The 20,991-nt window shown below is 33.4% G+C and overlaps 3 protein-coding genes across 3 annotated transcripts; 1 reads left to right on the top strand and 2 right to left on the bottom strand.

Moving 5' to 3' along the window:
- Window positions 1–6,586: 6,586 nt before the first annotated feature.
- Window positions 6,587–13,364, top strand: LOC145604455 (transcription factor EMB1444-like). The gene is made up of 11 exons (XM_081660346.1): window positions 6,587–7,903; window positions 8,808–8,978; window positions 9,073–9,157; window positions 9,254–9,295; window positions 9,397–9,456; window positions 10,741–10,857; window positions 10,938–12,038; window positions 12,128–12,229; window positions 12,428–12,565; window positions 12,680–12,805; window positions 12,974–13,364. Exons 1-11 carry the CDS (start codon window positions 7,809–7,811, stop codon window positions 13,052–13,054), a joined length of 2,118 nt encoding a protein of 705 aa, XP_081516472.1. The 5' UTR covers window positions 6,587–7,808; the 3' UTR covers window positions 13,055–13,364.
- A 55-nt stretch (window positions 13,365–13,419) lies between these two features.
- Window positions 13,420–15,235, bottom strand: LOC145604462 (1-aminocyclopropane-1-carboxylate oxidase homolog 1-like). Its single transcript, XM_081660351.1, has 3 exons — window positions 14,633–15,235; window positions 14,081–14,402; window positions 13,420–13,762 (listed from the first exon to the last, which is right to left on the bottom strand). The coding sequence occupies exons 1-3, from the start codon at window positions 15,151–15,153 to the stop codon at window positions 13,511–13,513; spliced, it is 1,095 nt and encodes a 364-aa protein (XP_081516477.1). The 5' UTR covers window positions 15,154–15,235; the 3' UTR covers window positions 13,420–13,510.
- Window positions 15,236–18,439: 3,204 nt separating this feature from the next.
- LOC145591284 (1-aminocyclopropane-1-carboxylate oxidase homolog 1-like) lies at window positions 18,440–20,151 on the bottom strand. Its single transcript, XM_081647697.1, has 3 exons — window positions 19,437–20,151; window positions 19,017–19,338; window positions 18,440–18,864 (listed from the first exon to the last, which is right to left on the bottom strand). The coding sequence occupies exons 1-3, from the start codon at window positions 19,973–19,975 to the stop codon at window positions 18,613–18,615; spliced, it is 1,113 nt and encodes a 370-aa protein (XP_081503823.1). The 5' UTR covers window positions 19,976–20,151; the 3' UTR covers window positions 18,440–18,612.
- Between the last annotated feature and the right edge of the window lie 840 nt (window positions 20,152–20,991).

The raw sequence follows: 20,991 nt of genomic DNA, 5'->3' as shown, positions 1-20,991 counted from the left end.
CTTGGTTTGTTCAATGTATGGCAATCATATTAATCATGCATATTGTCAAAATTAGAAATTATAATATGTAAAAAAGCAAAATGGTGTTTTCAGTGTACATAATACATAGGTGATCATTGGCCTCATTGGATTCCCTTTTACTTGGATTTTTTTTTTGTGGTCCCTTTCACCCTTTGGAAGTGAGATATGTAAGGTTCATAAAGTCTCATGGCTAATTAATCATCAAGCTAGCATGGATTGGTAATCCCATGATAATTAAGTTTTGTTTTTGCTAATTTGTATATTTATTTAAGTTAAACAATTCAAGAAATAATTGGATCACCTTTTTTTTTTTTTTTTTTTTAGAAAAGATATGTCATAAGGTTGTAGGCAGCTATAGATCTTTGATTTCGAGTTTCTAGATCGAAAGACATTTGCAAAATGTTGATTCTTATTATCCGTTTTTTAAAGTCTGTAGTGTGAGTGTGATCCCATATTGCAACACAATATTAACAATCTACAAATTTTTGTATAGCTAACCACTCCTCCCTCTAAAATAAATTAGAATTAAAAAAAATCAAATTAATTAAAACAAATAGATTAAAAATAATTTATAAAAACTGGCCTATAGGAATAAGGAATTTAGGGGGAGGTGGATGATTTGACTGTATAAGTATAGCTATTAGCTAGGACGGCTAGTCAAATTTTGATCTTAACATTTCATGCATTTTTGACATCACATTATATCGCACTTTGTATGTAAAACGTCTTTGAAAAGCAAAACCATTGTCGAGTTGGTTTTTTTTTTTTTTTTTTTTTTTTTTTTTGGGTATTGTATATAATTATTTGTATATTAATTGTATTAATACACTTTCAAATTTTTGATTAAATAACCATGAATCATATCAATTGTTTAACTAAATGGTTTTTCTTCAATTACTAGTTATGGAGTAGTTTATGTAGATAACACCTTTAGATACTTGAACCATTTTATATAATTATTAAAGCCTATATATTTGGTTTGATGAAAAACATTTTCAATGAAAAATTTAGTTTTTACGGAAAAAATATTTTCAAGGAGAACTACATTTGCAAATTAGTTTTCCTTTGTTTGGTTTCATCAAGAAAAGCTATAAAGAGATTAAAACTAGGGTTTGAAAATGTGAGGATGGAGGAAAGGTAAGTAAAAAAAGAGGGAAGGAAAATAAACGTGGCTTCCCTTTTAGGCTATACTGTTTCACCATTGGAAAATTGTTTTGCACCCCTTCACAAACCAAGCACACGAAAATGAGAAGAAAATAAAATGAAAAAAAAAAAAACATTTTTCATGTATGAAAACATTTTACATCAAACCAAACATGACTTAGATTGAAGTTAAGTTGAAAAAACAAACAAGCAAAACCGGATGGAGGTTGATGATCGAGAACTTTACGTGTTAGTGTGGAAAAAAATTATCTAGCATTGAATAAATGATAAGAAGATAACATTATGCAGATAGAAATAATAATAGAGCTATTCCTTTTTATTGTGGAATGGTCTTGTCTTAACAAATATTTCATAGATTGAAATATCGATTGCATGTGTACATATATATATATATATATATATATATATATATATATATATATATATATATATATATATACACTCGTATTAGAACTTCTTACTTAGCTTGGTAGTAAATTGTTGAAGGCTTGTCATTTTTTTCTTGAGACCAAACATCCAAATTAAAGACAATGCATAATGTTTAGTTTCTCTTTATTAATTGACTGTTAGATTTTGTTCATCCGAGAGTGTATATAACATATAAGCAACTATTTTCTCTAATTTTTCAACATTAGAAAAACTATTTCATCAAATATGACTTGAAGGATAAAGTAAGAGGAACAAAGTAATTCTATGTTCAAGCACTCTCAATCATGTGCCTAATCTAGGTCGAAATCGAAGGTAAGATGTAACACTAACAACTAACAAAACAAGTAACCAGGGAAATAAAACACTAGGAACGAGGATCAACAAGTAATCATGTCAATTGCAACAACTTGGGAGTTTCAGCAAGGCATTTGTGGTCTAATCCTAGTTGTGTTTCTATGTATTAGGAGGCTTATGTTGTTTTAGTAATAAAAGGATCTATTACTTCTAGTTGTGTGTAGTTTGTTGTTAATTAGTATTTTTTTTTTTCATACATGATCCACTCGTCTCTCCTAAAAGCAAGAGTATGCCAAAAAAACGAAAGTAGTATACATTAGACCTTACTCGGCGGACCAAATTTGAATGCCCTCCCAGAAACCCCAACCCTCCAACCAACTGGACCCAGTGCACCCACTTTGTCCAACCCCTAACTTCACAAGCCACACACATTGATTTTGAAGTCATCTAGGAGCTACACCATGACTTTCCAACAAATTTAATCAAATAACTTGGCTTATAAAACTAAATATCATGCTAAAAAGTGTGTTTTAGCACTTCATTAATCCTATAATCCAACTTTAAATTACCTTTTGACCTTAACTAATAAGCTAGATAGGTATGAAGTTCATATAGTTGACTAATCATAATACACACATACATATATATTAAAAGAAAAGCATACCTTCGAAAATGCGATTTTAAATAGTATATTTCTAATTTGGTAATCCATTTTCTCGCCTGATTATGTTGACTATTTTGGCAAGAGAATAAAAATGGAAATTTAAGAGAGAAAAAGCATTTTTTAATATATTTATTTAAGTTTTATTTATTTTGGGTGGGTTTGTGGAAGAAGTACTTATTGGTAGAAAGACTTAGAAGTCATCTCTATAGATTGCAATGTTAGTAAAAAGCTAAGCTGCAAAATCTGTTAAACTTGATTTTGGTTCCCTATTCCTTTTATAAATAATAAGTAGGGAGGCCAAAAGAAATATAAAAGGAAACCTTAGAATTTTCCAATTTCCATGAATGGTGGCCTTGGATTTTAATTTTTTTATATATAAGCTTGAAAATGTTATTAATTACATTTATGCATGTGTATCTTTGGGAGAAAGAGTTCCATTTTTAATTAGAAATTTGCCTTAAAACTTAGGTTTGGATTCATTTTGAATCCTTAGAGCTAGATTTCAAGGTCCATTTGGTATCTTACTACTATCAGTTTAATTAATTTTTAAAATCATACAATATAAATGAGATGAATGTGTAATAAAAGTATGTTCACTTCAGTTCAGTTCAGCTCCTAATTTCCTTCTCTCATAAAATATTCATTTCAACTCTATTTAGTTTAATTTAGTTCAATTCAGCACAGCCAGTTTCAGTAAATGTGAATAGACCCTAAGTTTAGTATTCAATATATACATCAATGAGTGATTGACACCTATATATAAAACAGAGGTAATACATCAAATGTCCGAGCTAGGTTAAGAAATTTGTGCCCCTATAGTGCTATACATAAGACTTGCCTCATAATCTCGTATATAAGTATGAATAGGACTTGAAACAGTGGACCAAGCCAACTAGAATTTGAACACCTTATAGGATCAAAGTACTTCATTCGTATAGGGTTGACAAAATAAGAAAGGAATGGTGTATCATTATAATTTGTCACTTTGTACTCATGATCATCATTTTAAATTACTTTTCTAATGTATTTATATATTTTTTTTTCACTGGTTGGAAAAAGATGTATAATGATTATATTGATCACTCAACCAGCTGAATTTTCTTAGATAATTAACCATCTACTCGAAATAGCCATTAGAAAGACTTGAGTAGGGATCTCTTTAATTATTTCCCCGGCCAGAGCGAGTAATATATATATTCTATGTGTTCGAAATTAATTGAATTATTGCCAATATGACACACCTTATTTTAAAAAAAAAAAAATACTCATCAATAATATATACTACGTAATTGATGCATTGTTTCCATCTCTTCCAAATTTCATGATTCAAGCAAAAAATAATAATTAGATCAGAAAATTCTTTTTTATACTTACCTTTAATTACTACTCCCTTCATCCATGCATGAAGTTCTTCTCATTTCAGTCTCTAAAACTTTTAAGTTTATAAAGTTTTATTCATATAGTAATAAAGATATGCTTCATTAATAGAAAAAAATATGCATTATTTTCGGATTATGGTAATTTGGAATTTGAATTAGCTTGGTCACAAACTTACAACAATAAGTCTTATATATAGGACAGACTTACATTAATTTTACTATGAGACGATTATTTGAGGGTAACTTTAACAATAACTTAAATCCGTCCTACAAATAACTTAATGAAAGTCCGCCTAAATCAATAATGTGTTAACTTACAATAGTATGCAAAATCTTGCTTTTGTCTTTTATATTATAAAGTTAAAAAGATCTTACTATACCATAATCAAACACTCCCTACATACTTGATAAAGGTTAATTTAATTTCTTAGTGAAGAGTGCTTGAGAACGTTATAGTTGACCTATTTATGTAAGGGAAACAAGTTCACGATCCAAATATGATGCATGTTGTTTGAGAGCCATTATTATGGTCGTTAATTCCTTCATAAACTCATATCTCATGCTTAATAAAATTGAAACAGTTTTGAATAAATGGAATGATTTAAGTGATATTTTTGCCTACATTTAAAAAAAAATATAGTCAATATAGGTGTATGGCATTTTGATCTATTACTTCCGACAAAGTGAATCTTCTTGATTAAAGCAACATTTTTATGTGATAATTTACCATGATTGATTTTTCTTGTTATGATTTCACTTTTTTTTTCATCACTATTTTTGTTTCTACTCCTACATGACTACCAATTGAATTTGGCCTAGTTAGCTCATTAGACAAATTAAATATGAAAAAAAAAAAGAATTATTAGGTTTTTAACATAAGATTTTATAAAGGTGAGAGTATGAAAAATGATTAGATATGATCAATGGTAATAATCACTATATATAGACCTTTGTTGTAGAAATCATTATACTTGAAGGATAATGTTGAGTTGGTGTGGTGCAAGAACATAAAACTCTCAATATACCGACCATGTCATGAATATGGGTTAGAGGAAATAATTCAAATTATAATTTTATTTTAAAGGCAAATATAAATTAATAAATTTACAAAAGTAGTACTTTGTAAGTTTTTTTACAATGTAAGAATTGTTATATTATGGTATTATTTATTTTTATTTTTTTATCAGAGGAAATAATCTGCATAAAACCTCTTACAAAGTTTTTAAATTAGAGCAACTATCTAAATAAATGAAAATAAATATAGCATAAATTGGTTATTAAATTTATTAGTCCGACCGAAACACTTAGCTTGTAGTAATACTGTGCTACCATATGGTTTGTAAATCTTAAGTTATTGTTGCAATTCAAGCTAAGAGCAATGTCATAACAAAATTTCATTGAGATGGTTCAATTATTTTACATGCAATGCAATCGAAAAGCTGTACGTAGAATCTTATAATACTAAGGATTAATTATGTTTTGCATGCATGCATGCAAATTGCAATGGAGCTTGAGTGTTTGACGATTGACATGTAATAAACACTCCAAATAATAATAAGTAAGCACGATAGATGTGAAATGACTATAAATTAACTTGAAATATAAGTAAATTTTATTACAATTCTTTTAAAATAGAATAAAATTTTGACATAAGATTTTACTAATTAATGTCACTACAGCTTACTCATGTATGTGAGCGTGTGGTAATACTAATGAGGCTAATGACCAAGGAAGATAAGTGTTTTTGTATCTATGACTTTCTTTTCATGGCTACAAATGGTTCGATCACTTTATTTGCTATACAAATTCCTAGCTGTTAAGTTATATATATATATCGGCAAAATATATTTAGTAGCTAATGCCTAATAGATGCTTCGTATTTGGCAAATAATACTCTTTTCATTTCCTCAAGAAATAAAAATAATAATAATACTCCTTTCATTTCATATTGTCTTTTAAGAATATTATTATGGACAATATAGTACTCCGTAGTACAATATATATATATAGTACGTACGTACATGGATCGCGAAATGTAGTATGAAAAAATCGGTGAAATGGACATATAATACGAGGATAATAATAATAAGTTATAGGGATAATTTGACTAGATAATGCATGTTTAATAGCTTTGACATAGTCACTAGAATAGATAGAGCATAGAAAGGAAATCAATTCAACTATTGGAGAATAGTAAGTTGATAGGGAATACAATACATATGGTACAAACATTATTTTCCAAAAGGATAAGACTTCCTATAAACCATCATGTTAATGAGATTTTCTACATGGATTAAACCTCACAAATAATCCAAATTAATTAAAAAGGAAAAATAATACACATAAAAACCATAGATTATAAAGATAAGGACAAATGAATTTAAGGTGGGTGGGTGTCACAACTTTTAGCAGTAAAATCATGGTGCAAAAAAAGCCCTTTTTTGTGAGAAAATTTGTGGTTAAAAAGTTTGATTTTTTTGGATGTGTAAGAAGAGTGATGGGAGGATAAGAAGCAATTCCTCACCATAACATCATGTTGTTGGCCATTGATTCACTTCTTTTATGACCTACTACTCAATTACAATTTGGATTTCATTTTTATAAAAAACCCAACAATTTTTCCACTAACCCTTCAAAAATTAAAATTTTAATTCCCAAAAAAAAAAAAAAAACCTAACTTTCTCTCTATAATTTGTGAGTTTGTTGCTAAAAGAAGAAGGGTACTTGTAAATTCACTATTTGAGCATAGTAAAGAAACTAGTGGTAATGTTATTGGCTAAGTTGTGCATGGTGCGTAGGATAAGGAAGGGTAAAGGGTGCGTAGGATAAGGAAGGCGTAGGTTAGAGATTGGCACTTCACATTGCACACTCAAAAGCAAGAAATTTTTTTCAAAAAGCTACTCTAGTTTTTAATTATAAACACCCACATTAAAAAAGGAGGCTAAAGATCAAAACTTGGCTCCAATTTGCTGATTTTTTAACTTAAAAATTAAAGGGAAATGAAATTAAATTAAAAGGGTCACTTTCTTTTTCTACTTTTTGGGAATTTTTCTCTCTCATAAAGGGGTGGGGAGGTGATGGAATTGATTGATTTTCAGAGGATTGAGCTTCTTCTTGTTGCTGAGGAACTTGCTGTAAGAGAAAGACTCAAACTTTGAGCAAAGTAAAAAGAAAAAGTTCATCACTTCCATTCAAATTTTTACTGCCTCTTCAGATTCTTGGTTTGCAACTGAAATTACTCTCTTTTGTTGATTAATTATAGCTTCAAGTTTCAGTTTTTGTTGAGAATTGCAGTTGTGTTTTCATCAATTCTGCATCAATTGATTCATACTTTTTTGACTAACAATGTCTTCTGATATTAGTTAAATTATAAGAATTCTTGAGTTTTGGAGTAAAGTTTGGGTTTTTTTTTTTGGTGAATTAGGTAATACCCATTTAGTGAATTTGTATTGATGATGGAATATTGTTTGAAAAAAAGTGTTTATAGAGTAAATCATGTTGTGGGTATGGTTAGTTTTGTGAAATTGTTGTGAATTTTAGTAATTTTAAGGGTATTTTGATTGGAGACTGCTACTAGGGTCTGTGTTTAGGGTCTTTCGTTACTTCAATGGGGAGAGATTGCCTGCTGCTACCAAATGTTGGACCGCCAATAAAGCGGCGAGCAGGGTTGAGGAGGAAACAGGCTGGTAGAGGTTCATACAGAGGAAGTTAGATTAGATAATTGAGATATTTTAGGTTGGTGATTTTGTGTGACAGATTGACATTTTTAACTAACAAGCCCGAGCTCGGCGGGGTGCAATTGTTCTTAGTTGGGGAAGGGGGGGTTTTAGAGTTTAGATTTGCTGGTGAGTGCCAAGATGGCAACTCACTTGCAGCAGTTGCTTCGGAGCCTATGTTGGAATACTGAGTGGAATTACGCGGTATTTTGGAAGCTCAAACATCGTGCTCGAATGTAAGTATCTTCTCTCTAGCTTGAGTTGATATTGCCCTTTACACTTTCATTGATGTTTGTGTATTGTTTGATTACTTGGATGCTGCAGAGTTAATATTATAGGATGCATTAATGGAAATCTATAAAGTGGCATTTGAGATGATCATACACTATTACTAATTAGTAATTACCTTCTAACTAAATGTGGTTGGTAAAATTAGGATATAAACTGTGTAATAGCATGTATTAATGTCACTTCAATTTTACTTTTCCAAATTTAACAGTAAAGGTTACCATAATGCTGAAGTCTTGTGTTAGTGTTGTCATTTTATTTGGATCTCTGTTGCCTGTTTGATTTGGTTAAATCTATAGAACATTTGACAAACTAATTGACATCTGCAATATCATGCCTAAGATGCTCATTTTGACATTTTCACACATCTTTTTCTAGTAGTGTTATCAATTTTTTGATTTTTTTTTTTTATAAAAATTGTTGGTAAACCCTAATTCGACAAAGTCATTTTCTTACTAGGTTCGACCCTAAGTCGTTTGATGTGTAAGTCATGTAAAAGTATTGTTTAAGATGTTACTTTTTTGATTCTTGTAACATGTGTTTTTGGACCATTTGACAAAAGTAAATTATGACATAGAATTTTGAAAGTTATGTGCAAGACATTCATTTTCACACATCTTTGGTGTTTTGAGGTATTACAATTTCAGTCTTGATTGGTAGAGGTATTATAGTGAAATTTATGTTCTGACTTTGTTGGAGCAGATAATGCCTCGTTTCCATATCCTTCCCCTATCCCTCTCCCCAAATGCGCTATATACAACCATTACCAGACCACAATGACTCTAGATTTGTAGACATGTCACATAATAACATGTTTGTGAATTGAATTATATACTGTGAAATTTATTCCAGGGTATTGACTTGGGAAGATGCTTTCTACAATAATCACTCTAAATTTGATTCTTCGGAGAGTAAAAGCTTTGGTGAAGTATTTGAAAGCTTGCATGATGGGCATGTTGCTCATGATCCTGTTGGCCTGGCCGTGGCAAAGATGTCTTACCATGTTTATTCTCTTGGGGAAGGGTAAGTTTTGCCAGATATATGGAGTCCTTGTAATGATTTGTTCTTCGAAATTTTCTTCTGTGTGTAAATTCGTTTAACAGAATTTCTTGAACAGAATTGTTGGCCAGGTGGCTGTTACTGGAAAGCATCGTTGGATTTTTGCTGGTGAACAGGCAACGAGTTCCTGCATACCACCAGAGGTGTGTTGCCACTCATGAATGGTAGTTTGTCTTAATAAGATAATTTTATATTAATCCCCACTTATTCCCTTTTGTATATGTTGTTTCTGTACCCAGCTCTGTGATGGATGGCAAGCTCAGTTTGCAGCTGGAATTAAGGTATGCCTGATCTGAGGTTATTCAAAAAAAAATTCTTGTTTCTGTGCTGTGTTGGGTACGGACTGAAGAGTTTGCTTAATTTAAACTTCATTCTTCTGCAGACCATTGTCGTTGCACCTGTTGGTCCACTGGGAGTTGTACAACTTGGCTCCCTGAACAAGGTGAGATATTTGTTTTTGAATTCGTTAATTTTGTTTTATTAAAATAGTTGCAATCATTCAATTTTAAATGTCCATAGACTCCGTACGATAAATATAAACATGCACTTTAGTTCAGGAAATTAGAAAGTTAAACCCTCTAGAATTGATGAAATGACTAATCTTGCTTGCATAATAATCCAGTTTGCTGAGTAAATTTTTCTGAATGAGCTTGTTGCCCTAGACAGGTCCATATGAACTAAAAAGGGTTAAACTCGTTGCTTTGTTAGAAGTGGTATTTCCCTTTCAATCCCTTAAAGACTCATGAAAGCAGTACCTCTAATCAATGTGGGTATGCGCTTGGGATATTATAAATAAACATGGTCAGGATGAGTTTGTTTCACTAATTTTTCTGTGTACTCCAACTCTCCAAGGACTCGTATGCTTGGCAGTAATAATAGTGATTTTAGATGTAATTTTGCAAGGAAGACCCCATCACAATGTGCACTTTATTTTCTTCCAAAATTTTCATTACCACCTATAATCAGTGGTAATGGAGGCTTTTTAAAACAATAAGACTTGGGAATACTTGGGGATTAAGTTGCATTCTATGACCACTGGCATGGAACTTTCCTTGAGATAATGGGTGCAAAATCATTATCAATACTACTATTTATTACTGCCTAGAAATAAACGAAATTGTATCAATCAATTTTCACATGTTGCAGACCAACTCTTTAGATGCTATCATGTCTATGTTAAAAGAGCTATAAATGTGAGGATGATGCTATTAGCAAATGACATCATCTCTGTTTTCATTTGCTAATAGCTTCGTAGCTCACCACTGTCTACTATACCCGCAGCATCTTCCTTGATAGAACTTAGCCTATACTTCTTTGTTATAAACTTCTTCATTTGTTGAACTTGGCTCTTCCTCCCATTAGAGTTTCAATGGAAGCTATAACAGTATAACTATTCCAACGTCCCACCTCTTCACAAATCAGCAGTTAAAGACGTAAATTACTAAGAAATGGAGTAGTATCGTCAGAACTTGTCAAATACATTTTGGATATTTACAAGTCACTCATGGACAGAGATTAATAGAAGTTATGAAATATATCTTGGATATATGTGATTGCATATTCTTTAAGGGTTTTGGTCTGCCGGGAGGGGAAAAGAGAGAGAAAGAGAAGAGGGGGGGGGGGGGGGGCTAGCTTGTGTAAATGTGAAGATTGTCAAGATTGTAATTTCAGCTTCTTGAATGACAATGTATGTCTTTCTAAACTTTGGTATCTTTTTTGGGTGTAGGTCAATGAAAATATGCAGTTGTTGACACATATTAGATATGTATTTTCTTCTCTTCAAGAGTCAGCATGCCATATCCAGACTCCAATACAAAGCAGTCTGCAGAATGTGCTCCAGATGGTATGAGGCTCTCTTCCCCCTTCTGCATCTATATTATTTTACCTTTTTACACATCTTGAACTTAGCTATCTTCTTTACAGTCGGATATACCAGTGAGCACTTTCGGTTCAGATGTCCTTCAAGAGTGTGTACTTGATCTTGATAAAACTGCACATAATGACAACATTTCTTCCCATTCTCTTGGTATTCAATCTCCCAAGAGACGCCTTGTTGATTCTTTTGGGGGATCTTTGTCTGTTGTGCATCTTAGCGAGGCAGTGGAATTGATGAGGAAAAATGGACTTATTCAATCAATATCTGAAAATCAGCAATCTACTGATCTGCTCAATGACATTAGTTGCGAAAGTAACGGTTATAAGATCCAAAATGGAGTTGCTAGTACTGCACGACAAATTTGTGCATCCTCTCAAAGTTGCCTTACAGAAAATAGCTCTTTATATGATGTTAAAGTTTCAGCTGAAAAGTCCAGAGCTCACTTAGATAGCAGAGAACATCCTTCTGAGGAAATAGTTCAAAAACAGGTAGCTTCTGACCCCTTGGAAAAACTTAAGGTGGAGGATATTTTGGAGAATCAACCAGAATTTAGTTGCCTGGATTCTCTAGGCAACTTCAAGTCACCTATCGCATTCTCTGCTGGAACTGAGCTTCATGAAGCTTTAGGACCTGCTTTTCTAAAACAGTGCTACCCTTGGTCTTGGGAATCTGAAAATCCAGAAGGGCTAGCTTTTCAGATGCCAGAGACTATGGAAAGCAGCTTAATTACATCAGATTCTGGGACAGATCATCTTTTAGAAGCCGTTGTAGCTAATTTTTGCCGTAAGGATGCTGCTTTTAAGAGTGCAAAGTCACTTTCTACATCCGAATCTATGTTAACAACTGAAAAAATGCCAGAGCCATCTATTAATAATAGCCATACGATTGGTTCATCATCATATTACTCGATTGGCTGCTCATCACTTCTAGAGGAAAGTACACAGAACTGCTTGAACTCTTCAGAATCTTGTAGCATTAGGTCTTCAACTAGTTCATACAGAGAGCCAATGGCAAGGCCAGCTGACCAGGGTAAGGCTAACAAGAAGAGAGCAAGACCTGGTGAAAGTTCTAGGCCTCGGCCAAGAGATAGGCAGCTTATTCAAGATCGGATTAAAGAGCTTCGAGAGCTTGTGCCCAATGGAGCAAAGGTATGTCTCCTTTGGCGCAATTTTTGAAACTGGTGCTTGTAGATGGAAAATTTCTACATTTATTGATATGTTCCCTTTTAATTGTGCAGTGCAGCATTGATTCGCTGCTGGAGCGGACGATCAAGCATATGGTGTTCATGCAGAGTGTCACAAAGCATTCTGACAAGCTCAGTAATTGTGTTAAATCTAGGGTAAGAACAAACTACCATAGACTCTTGTGTGTATATTTTTCTCACATTTAATCATGTCACTATTCAGTAAAATCTGAAGATGCTGTGTTCTATACATGATCAAACTAAATGCTCAAATAAAGCAGAAATTGTGGTGTTGTTAACCTGACTATATATTCCAAGAGTTTTGAGCATCATACAATCTATTTGAATGTGTAGGGTTGCAGTAATGAAATGGGAGCTCTAGGATCTAATCAAGAGCAAGGCTCAAGCTGGGTCGTGGAGGTCGGAGGCCATATGAAAATATGCCCAATTGTGGTTGAAAACCTCAACATTAATGGACAAATGCTAATAGAGGTTTGTGTGTCGTCGCTGTGCTGATCTCATTATTTCAAAATTTGTCGAGGAAAGAGCTATAAAATTGGAATAATGTCTTCTCGTGCCTTATAGTTTACTTTTTTGTATTTACAGATGTTGTGTGAGGATTGTGATCATTTTCTGGAGATAGCAGAAGCTATTAGAAGCTTGGGTCTGACTATTCTAAAAGGCATGACTGATAATCACGGAGACAAAACATGGATGCGTTTTGTGGTTGAGGTAAATTCTGAACGCAGATCCTTTATCTGCCTTGAAACTGCTCCCCTAATTGATTTTGTGATCCTCGTATTCAGCTTGTCTTTTTTGGAGCTCTCTATATCAAACTGCAATGTATATCCTTGAATTGTTTCGCATTTTCTAATTAATTTGTAAATTAATACATTGCAGAGTCAGAGTAACAGGAACTTGCATAGGATGGATGTCTTGTGGTCACTTGTTCAGCTACTTCAATCAAAAAATACTGTCTAATGACTGTTGCCAGCTTGGTGTCAGCAACTTCAATTTCAGCGCTTTCTTTGAGGTTCTGTGAGTTGTTTAGTGATGTTTTATGATGACCACCTTGTTTAAATTTAGTGTTTCATGGTTGAGTGATTTGGGTTTGTTTGCTCCCTTTAATTATATATAGTGTGCAAGAGAAAAGAAACCCTGAAATTCTAAAGAAATGGGTCTTTTCCACTTACTTTTATGTTGTGTTTTTCACCCCAAGTTGTAAGTTTTCGGGAGCTTGAAACCCTCTTTAATGAATCTGAAGTGTGCATTTATTTTTTGCAATGCTCTACTCTTTCTTTCCTTGTGTCTTTAAGCTTTACATGAGAAATCTTGACGTCTTTTATTTGAAATCTACCGTTATTTGATGTGCAACTATAACAAGAGAAACAAAGAAACTAGGGCATTAATGGGACTGATGTAAGATTTGTGAGTTCATCACAGCTCAAAATGAGGAAGAGCTGGCTGCCCATCAAGCCCGTTGGTCCTATAATAGGCTAGATATTCGGTGGAACTTGTTCCCCTGTACAAGGGTGGGTTGTTTTCTGATAGCAACTCCTCTATTGGCTGGTATATCTCATTTGTCTTCTTGGTGCTTGGATAGAAGAAACACGCAGCTGATGCCCTTGGACAGTTTTTCCTTAGACGTACTCTGTGTTCAACGCTTCTGAACTTGGCATTTGTGATCAGCTGCATTTGTCAAAAAGCATATGAACTTAGACTGTACACCAGTTATGATAGTTTATATGGGAGAGAATCAGAGAGGAGCTAAATAGCGAACTGGTATAATAAAACCTCAATGGCTCTCTATGTCAAGGTTTGGAATGAAAATTCTCAAACCTGAGGATGCCAGGTTGTTTACCAAAATTTGAAGTGTCAAGATGAGAATCACTTGATCTTTCGAAATTCTGTACTTCAGGCTTAAGAACGATTGTATATCGTCGTTTACTATACCAGCCTAGCTACTTGGCCAACAATAGAGACTAGAGAGTAAATGCTAAATAGTACCTGCATTAAGTCTCCAAGATGGACTATTAAAGCTCCTGGCCTAGGTTGAATGTCAATCCATTGCTCTCGATGGAGGACTTGGAGGCCACCAGTGTTGTCTTGCAGGAGAATCGTCATGAAAGATGGATCACAATGCTTCGTTGCACCTAAGGTTAGGTGTGGTTCTGGGCATGCAGGATAGTAGTGGCATACCAAGTTTGCAGTTTCCATACATTCAATCTTGGCCAAGTAGTCCTTTTGGAGTCCTAAAGCCGCTGAAAGTATTTCAGAGAGCTTTTTCTTGAGACTTAATATGTTTTCCATGTACTTGGTTATTGCTTCCCTGCAAAATTCTCGAAGCAGTTTAAGTTACTGTTAGTTTAGCAGATGTTTACTCCTCTTGCAAGGAGTTAATGGTCACATTGATCATCAATTTCTGTAATTTAGAACGTTCTTCTGACAACTAATTCTCAATCAAGGTGATAAAATAGTGACACAGAAAATTTTAGTCTTGTGTTATGTATTCCTATTAGTAGGATAAATGACAGAGAAAGAGGAGCTGAGCAGTTTAACCTGCAAACAAGAGGCACTTCTTCAGCGTTCAGATCACCATCCTGGTAGTCACAACTTATCGAATCCCTCCAATTAGCAACTCTTGATTCCAAAAGATTTCCATTGCTGTAGTACTTCACCTTGTGCTTGACATCGCGCCTGTAGAACCTTGTTTTCTCACATGTGGGTTGTTCATGGAACCTCCGAATGCCTTTCAACAATTCCTCCATGACTTCTAATGAGATCCCATGGTTAATGAGCTGGAAAAAGCCCCATGTTTGAGCAGCCTCGCGTATTTCTTCCAACATCTCTGAATTCTCCCTGCATCCATCATCACCAAAGTCTATCACCGGAAACTCAACCAATTGGGATGCATCAGAATTTGATGAAAGGTTTTCTGGTGGGTGAATGAAGATTCGGGGTATGGTCAATAGACCAGAGTCCGTGAGCCCTTTGACTCCGGCCTTTGTTTCATCGAATTCTTCGACCTCTTTTGCTCGGTCATAGAGGTGTTCATGGATGGGTTTGGCTGCTTTTGCCATGGGAAATGAGAGTTTTGGAGAAGAAACAAAGTTCTTGGTGTTTATATTAAAAATTGATGCAAGAGAAAAAGATGAAGACAAAGGCTACCTCCTTACTTTGGATTGTGAAATTTATCAACACATTTAAGTAACATGTTTTTGGACAAAAGACCAAAACATGAGCTGAGGTACTCAACTTGGCATTTTCTCATGTCAACTATAAAACTATTATCCCATTTAGAAATACTTTATGATTTTCCACATTACTTATAGTGTTTATGTTAATAATTTAAGGACTAATGATATGGACACATAACCAAAAACATGATATGAAAAATGTTACCAATAGTAAAAAAAACTGTTGCATCAAAATATTGTAATGTGATGTCAATTGTCTTCGATGTTTTATTTTTTAAATACTCCCTCTAACCTACCTATGTGTGCTAAGTTTGACCGTGACAATTATTATGAAATAGATGGAGTATAAGACCAATAAAGTTAAATGGTGATATTTTACATTATTGTTAGACCCAAAGTGGATCACTAGGTATATTGTTGAGATATGAGTTTTAGTTTGTTACATAGCAAAAGAAAAATTTATAACCCATGATATTATTCGCTCAAAATTAGTAAATTAAGGGTGTGTATGACAAAATATAGTTGTAGATCGATCTCTCCATTCATTGAGAAAGGGTTTACGGGCCCGTCAAAAAAAAAAGAAGAGAGAGAGAGAGAGAAAGAGAGAGAGAGAGAGAGAGAGAGAGAGAAAGAGAGAGAGAGAGAGAGAGAGAAAGGGTTTACGGGCCATATTTATTAGCTATGATGGTAATTGTTAGCTGTTAGCTGTAAAAATAAATAATTAAGTATGATTGTTTAGTAAACTAGCTACCGGTTGTAAAATTCTAAAAATATAGAAGAATAATTCCAACAGCTAACTAGCTTTTCACAAAAGCTAATAATATTAACTTTTTCGCATAAGCTACTCCAACCACTAAACTCTACTCCCATCACTATATTGTCAAACACTGATATTCTTTACTAAGTAATGATTTGAATAAATCAAATTACTAAAAGCTACTTAAAAGTTAATGCCGAATGTGTAAATGGTGAATGGGGTTTTTGTCGGTGTGATGCATTTTACTAGCTACTTAGAAGAGGAAACTGAAAAAAGAGTGATTAGAAGTGTTTTTCAACTGTTTGAGTAATTTTTTTTAATATTTGCATGTGACTTGCCTAAGATATTGAAGTCTTTCAATAAGAAATAAACTTTGGCTACGTTCACTTTCATTCAAGTAGTTGGACACTAGCGTAGCAAATAGCAAGAAATGTATTGTGCTTTGTTGAATTATTTTAACCAAATTAGGTTGCAAAAAAACAACATAGGTTGCATGTACATTAGAAGATAATACAACATATGGGAAATATAACAAATCCAAAACAATTAAAACCGAAGACTTGTTCTTTTCTTTGTCTTTTTCATTTAAATATGACAATTTTTTAACATGAGATAGGTCTCATTTGGTGTGACATTGATATTAATGCAAGGGAATGGGAGCCAAAACTAGTGATATTGCTTCTTTTGTTTTGTACGTAGTAAAAAATAAACATAAAATACTCTATGCGTGAATATATTTTTTAAAAAAAATTAAATAAATTGTAATCCGTAAAGGTTTGTTCCATAATTTATGTAAAAAGGCAACTTAACAGGTTTATATTTCGTCTAATTAATCTTAGTTAAACAAAAAGCTACTCCGTACTCCGTATAATATATAGTTTTAAAATGTAAGATAAAAAAATTAATTTGCTAGTATCCAATTAGTTTGTTTGAAAAAAAAAAAAAAAAAAAAGTATTCCTTTAGTTAAACAGAAAGCAATACAAATTATAAAAGTACTCGTTGAAAAAATTATAAGTATACAATAAAAATTCAGCTATATATGTTTCACGCTACAACTCTATCACATACAGTACTTCGTTTGAATTACTCTTTGAATATTTGATTCGATTTTTTAATATTTTTATTATTTTATTTTTTAACCTTCTTGAATAATTTGTGTCAATGAAAAAAGTTATGATTTTGTTTTCTTTCATTCTATATTCTAAAAGCTTGAAGGCAATGGCCCATTTTTTAAAGCAAAAGAAGTTTATCTTGCAACAATAGTTTTCAGTTGTATACTTCTATAGTCATTCCAATAAAAAAAGGGTGGATAATAAACTAGTGAATTATTAGAATATATGCAAAGGTAAATTTATTTAATATATCCTCTTTGATACCAAAAAATTTCAATATATTTAAATAATTTTGTCGTCTTTTTTAATCAAATTTATTTAAAAGGTTTATTTGGAATGAAATTCTGAATACAAGTGTCATTTGACTGCATAAAGAACCAAATCATATCAATTCAAAATCTTTAAAGCACACACGTTAACTTGGCTTGCAAAAATTATGTATTTTTCTAGCAAGCTAACATAGTTTATTGTACCCATCTACAATAGGTGGTGGGTAGCAATATTAAACATAGTTTATTGTAAGATAGATCACAGATGATTTTTTATAAAATGTAGCTTGACTTTTGAAGTTTACCATAGAATATAGAATGACTTTCATTGAGAAAATTATGTGTTACATTTTGTAAGATATTATACGTGTGCGCACGTGCACGTGTGTGCATACGCGTATGTGTGTGTGTGTGTGCACGGACATACCGGATTACCGGTAGGTTTATAGTGACACCAGGAATGTGTTCTTGCTTTGCATACATGATTATTATTAAAGGGCTAGTTTGTCTTTGATATATAGAGCTTGAGAATCGATTAACTTGTCTGTATGACAGTATGAGTCCTCTGTTATAAGTAACAACTAGCAGCAGCTGTAACCAAATTTTGATTGATTTCTTTTCAAGGCTTCCACAGATACAGGAGATTTGTATGTGGAGAACAAATTCCTGCATCATTTTCTGGTAATATCACAGTAGTTTCGAGTTTGATTTTATTTGACAATGAATTCCATCATTTTATCCTGTTTAATGACTTTTTGTTCAATGTAAACAATGGAATCTTTTGATGAAATGAAGAGTCCGGGTAACATAGGTTATAAATGTACAACCAACTAAAGGAGCGTGTACTTAAAGCATACATAGATGTTGTGCTACAAGTGGCCTCCTGCATTCAGAAGTGCAGAACACAGTATACTGACTATAAGGACTCAAGCTGCTCGAACCAGGTTATATAATAGCTTGCAAAATGAGTGAAGAGAAACATATTACATTGATACAGTAACAATTCAAGTCCACAGTGAAGTACAGAAGAGTCTATACCCAGAAATACCTGAATTATAGAACAGGACTACGCTAACTGATTCGTCCCTGCAGGCTGGGACTGTACATTTAAGGGCTGAAACAATACAGTAAAAGAAACCACACTAGATTTTTAACTGAACTGGTGAGTCATAGTTACATATGGTTAGTACTGATCGAAATAGATTAAAGCTTGATATGAGGAAGAGCTTTGGAGCCGCGACTTCCATGTACACCATGATGCTTGAGATATTCAGCATGAGTGATTTCTTTGTATAATGCAGGATTCTTATCAGACAGAAGTTCCTCTATTGGTCCATAATTCCGGTCTTTATTTCTGCTATTCGGATAGAAAAAACATGCTGCTGACAATCTGGGACCTTTACGATTTGATAGTACTCTGTGTTCAGCACTCCTTAATAAATCATTGCTTATCAGCTACACAAAAAACCAAAAGGCACAATTTAGTGTGTAAGATTGCAAACTGATCTTTATTATGTATGATCAATTTCAAGGCTTCGTACTTTAAATCTGAAGATGCATATAGGCCATCTGAAATTAGATGTAAGGTGAAAAGAAAAAAGGCTAACCTGCAGCATATCACCTATTATAACAATAAGTGCTCCCTCCATTGGTGGCACATGAATCCACTGATCCTGATGCAAGACTTGAAGTCCATCAATGTCGCCTTGTAATAAAATCGTAAGGAAATAAGGATCTGTATGTTCCGCTGTGCCTAGAGTCAAATGTGGCTCAGGGCAAGCCGGGTAATAGTGACCCACTACCTTTCGAGGTTCCATGCATTCCATTAGTTCAAGGTGATCACACTCTAGCCCTAGAGCCTCAGAAAGCAACTTGGTTAACCTCTCTTTTAGTTCAACTATGTGTTTGACATAATCAAACATAGGTTCCCTGCAGGAACCAGGAATACAACACAGCGATTATATAACCGAAATTAAATGACAACTTGAAGGAATAAACTATAACATAAGAGGACTGAAAACTGAAACCTGCAAATAAGAGGCAAGGCTTCAAAATCTTCTGTCATGTTCTCAAACTGACAGGCAATTGTGTCTTTCCAAACTGCAGTTCTACGAGCTGGTTGGACAGTCGCGTAATACCACACCTTCCTTATGGAATCATGAGAATAGTAATCCTTTTTTAACTCATTTGATTGCTCATGAAATCCACACACACTTTCTAGCATGCTCTTCATGACAGCTGAGGGAACATCATGGTTGAAAATCTGAAACACGCCCCATGTCTTTGATGCTTGTAAGACTTCATTCACAATAGTCCTACGCCTTTTACCTTCATAGCCCTTGAGGTTGATGACTGGAACTTGATTCTCGATACCATTAGAGCTCGTATGCTCCAAATAATTTACATCTGCAGATGACAGAAAGAATCTAGGGACCTTAACAATACCGGAATCTACAAGCCCTTTTACTCCAGCTTTTGTTGAAATAAATTCACTGAATTTGCTCTCCAAATCATAATTCAACACATCTAATCCTACAGACTCTTTGCCATTACCATTACACTCCATTTAAGCAGTGAGTGATTCAGAAGGTTCAGAATTTGTGTTGAACTATACAAGAAAATTACAGAATGCTCAAGTTCAGTAATCAACAATCTTTTTTACTTAAACTTGAGCATATTCTTTATCAATATATTATTAATAGAATCGATATAATGTTAGTTACAGATGCTTCAAAGCATAAAGCTTTGCGATTTTTTAGGAAGATGAGACAAATACAGTATGTATGAAGATTTAGATTTTCCTGCACCAGATACTGTGTTTGTCCTTAATATGAGAAAATGCTAGTTTAATCTTCCCCATGGTAGCAGTTACAACTTACACAACAGATATAATTGTTTACTAATTAACTTTTGTAATTTTCTAACACAGCATGCTGTCAACAAGCTTAATAATTGGTAAGAGTTTTACACTTCAAAACAAAAGCAAGAAAATTACTTTCAGATTAAAAATTGAACAATTAGGCCTCGCTTACAGAGTTACTGATACATGTAGATTTATGACCTCGTAAAGTTGTAACTACTAGAAAACTGTAAAAACAAAATAAGATCCAAGTATAGTCTCTGTAGTCTGTATTGCCAAAATTGACCAGAAATAGAATCCAAAATGTGAAACATATGTCAAGAACTGAACCTTTTTTTTTTTGTACCGAAGATTCAAATATAACAGGCAAGTGTCGCCCTGTGACTATTTTATCAGGTCATTCGTCATAGCTCCATACTGTTTGAGGCTTGAGCAGCACATATCAGCTTCACTATGCGAAGTACTATATATGAATCTGAAGACAGTTACAAAAAGCTGGTTCGAAACAATATATACTCCTAGCAGAACCAGCCATATAAGTGTACGTAGTAAAATACTGATACCAAATTTATGAGAAATATTTGGGTCCTCTACTGACTCCCGGATCAGTGATCATCCCTGCAGAATCCTGCTTTCTATAATTCTATCTCAGATAGCTGAAAAATGAAATGGCAGAAATGCAAGAACAATAGATTAACAACTGTCAGATAAAAGTTATTTCC

Source organism: Chenopodium album, chromosome 2 (genome assembly GCF_948465745.1).
Source record: "Chenopodium album chromosome 2, dcCheAlbu1.1, whole genome shotgun sequence".
NCBI classification, from domain to species: Eukaryota; Viridiplantae; Streptophyta; class Magnoliopsida; order Caryophyllales; family Amaranthaceae; genus Chenopodium; species Chenopodium album.
Note: the sequence above shows the minus strand (reverse complement) of the source record. Positions and strands in the feature narration are given on the sequence as shown.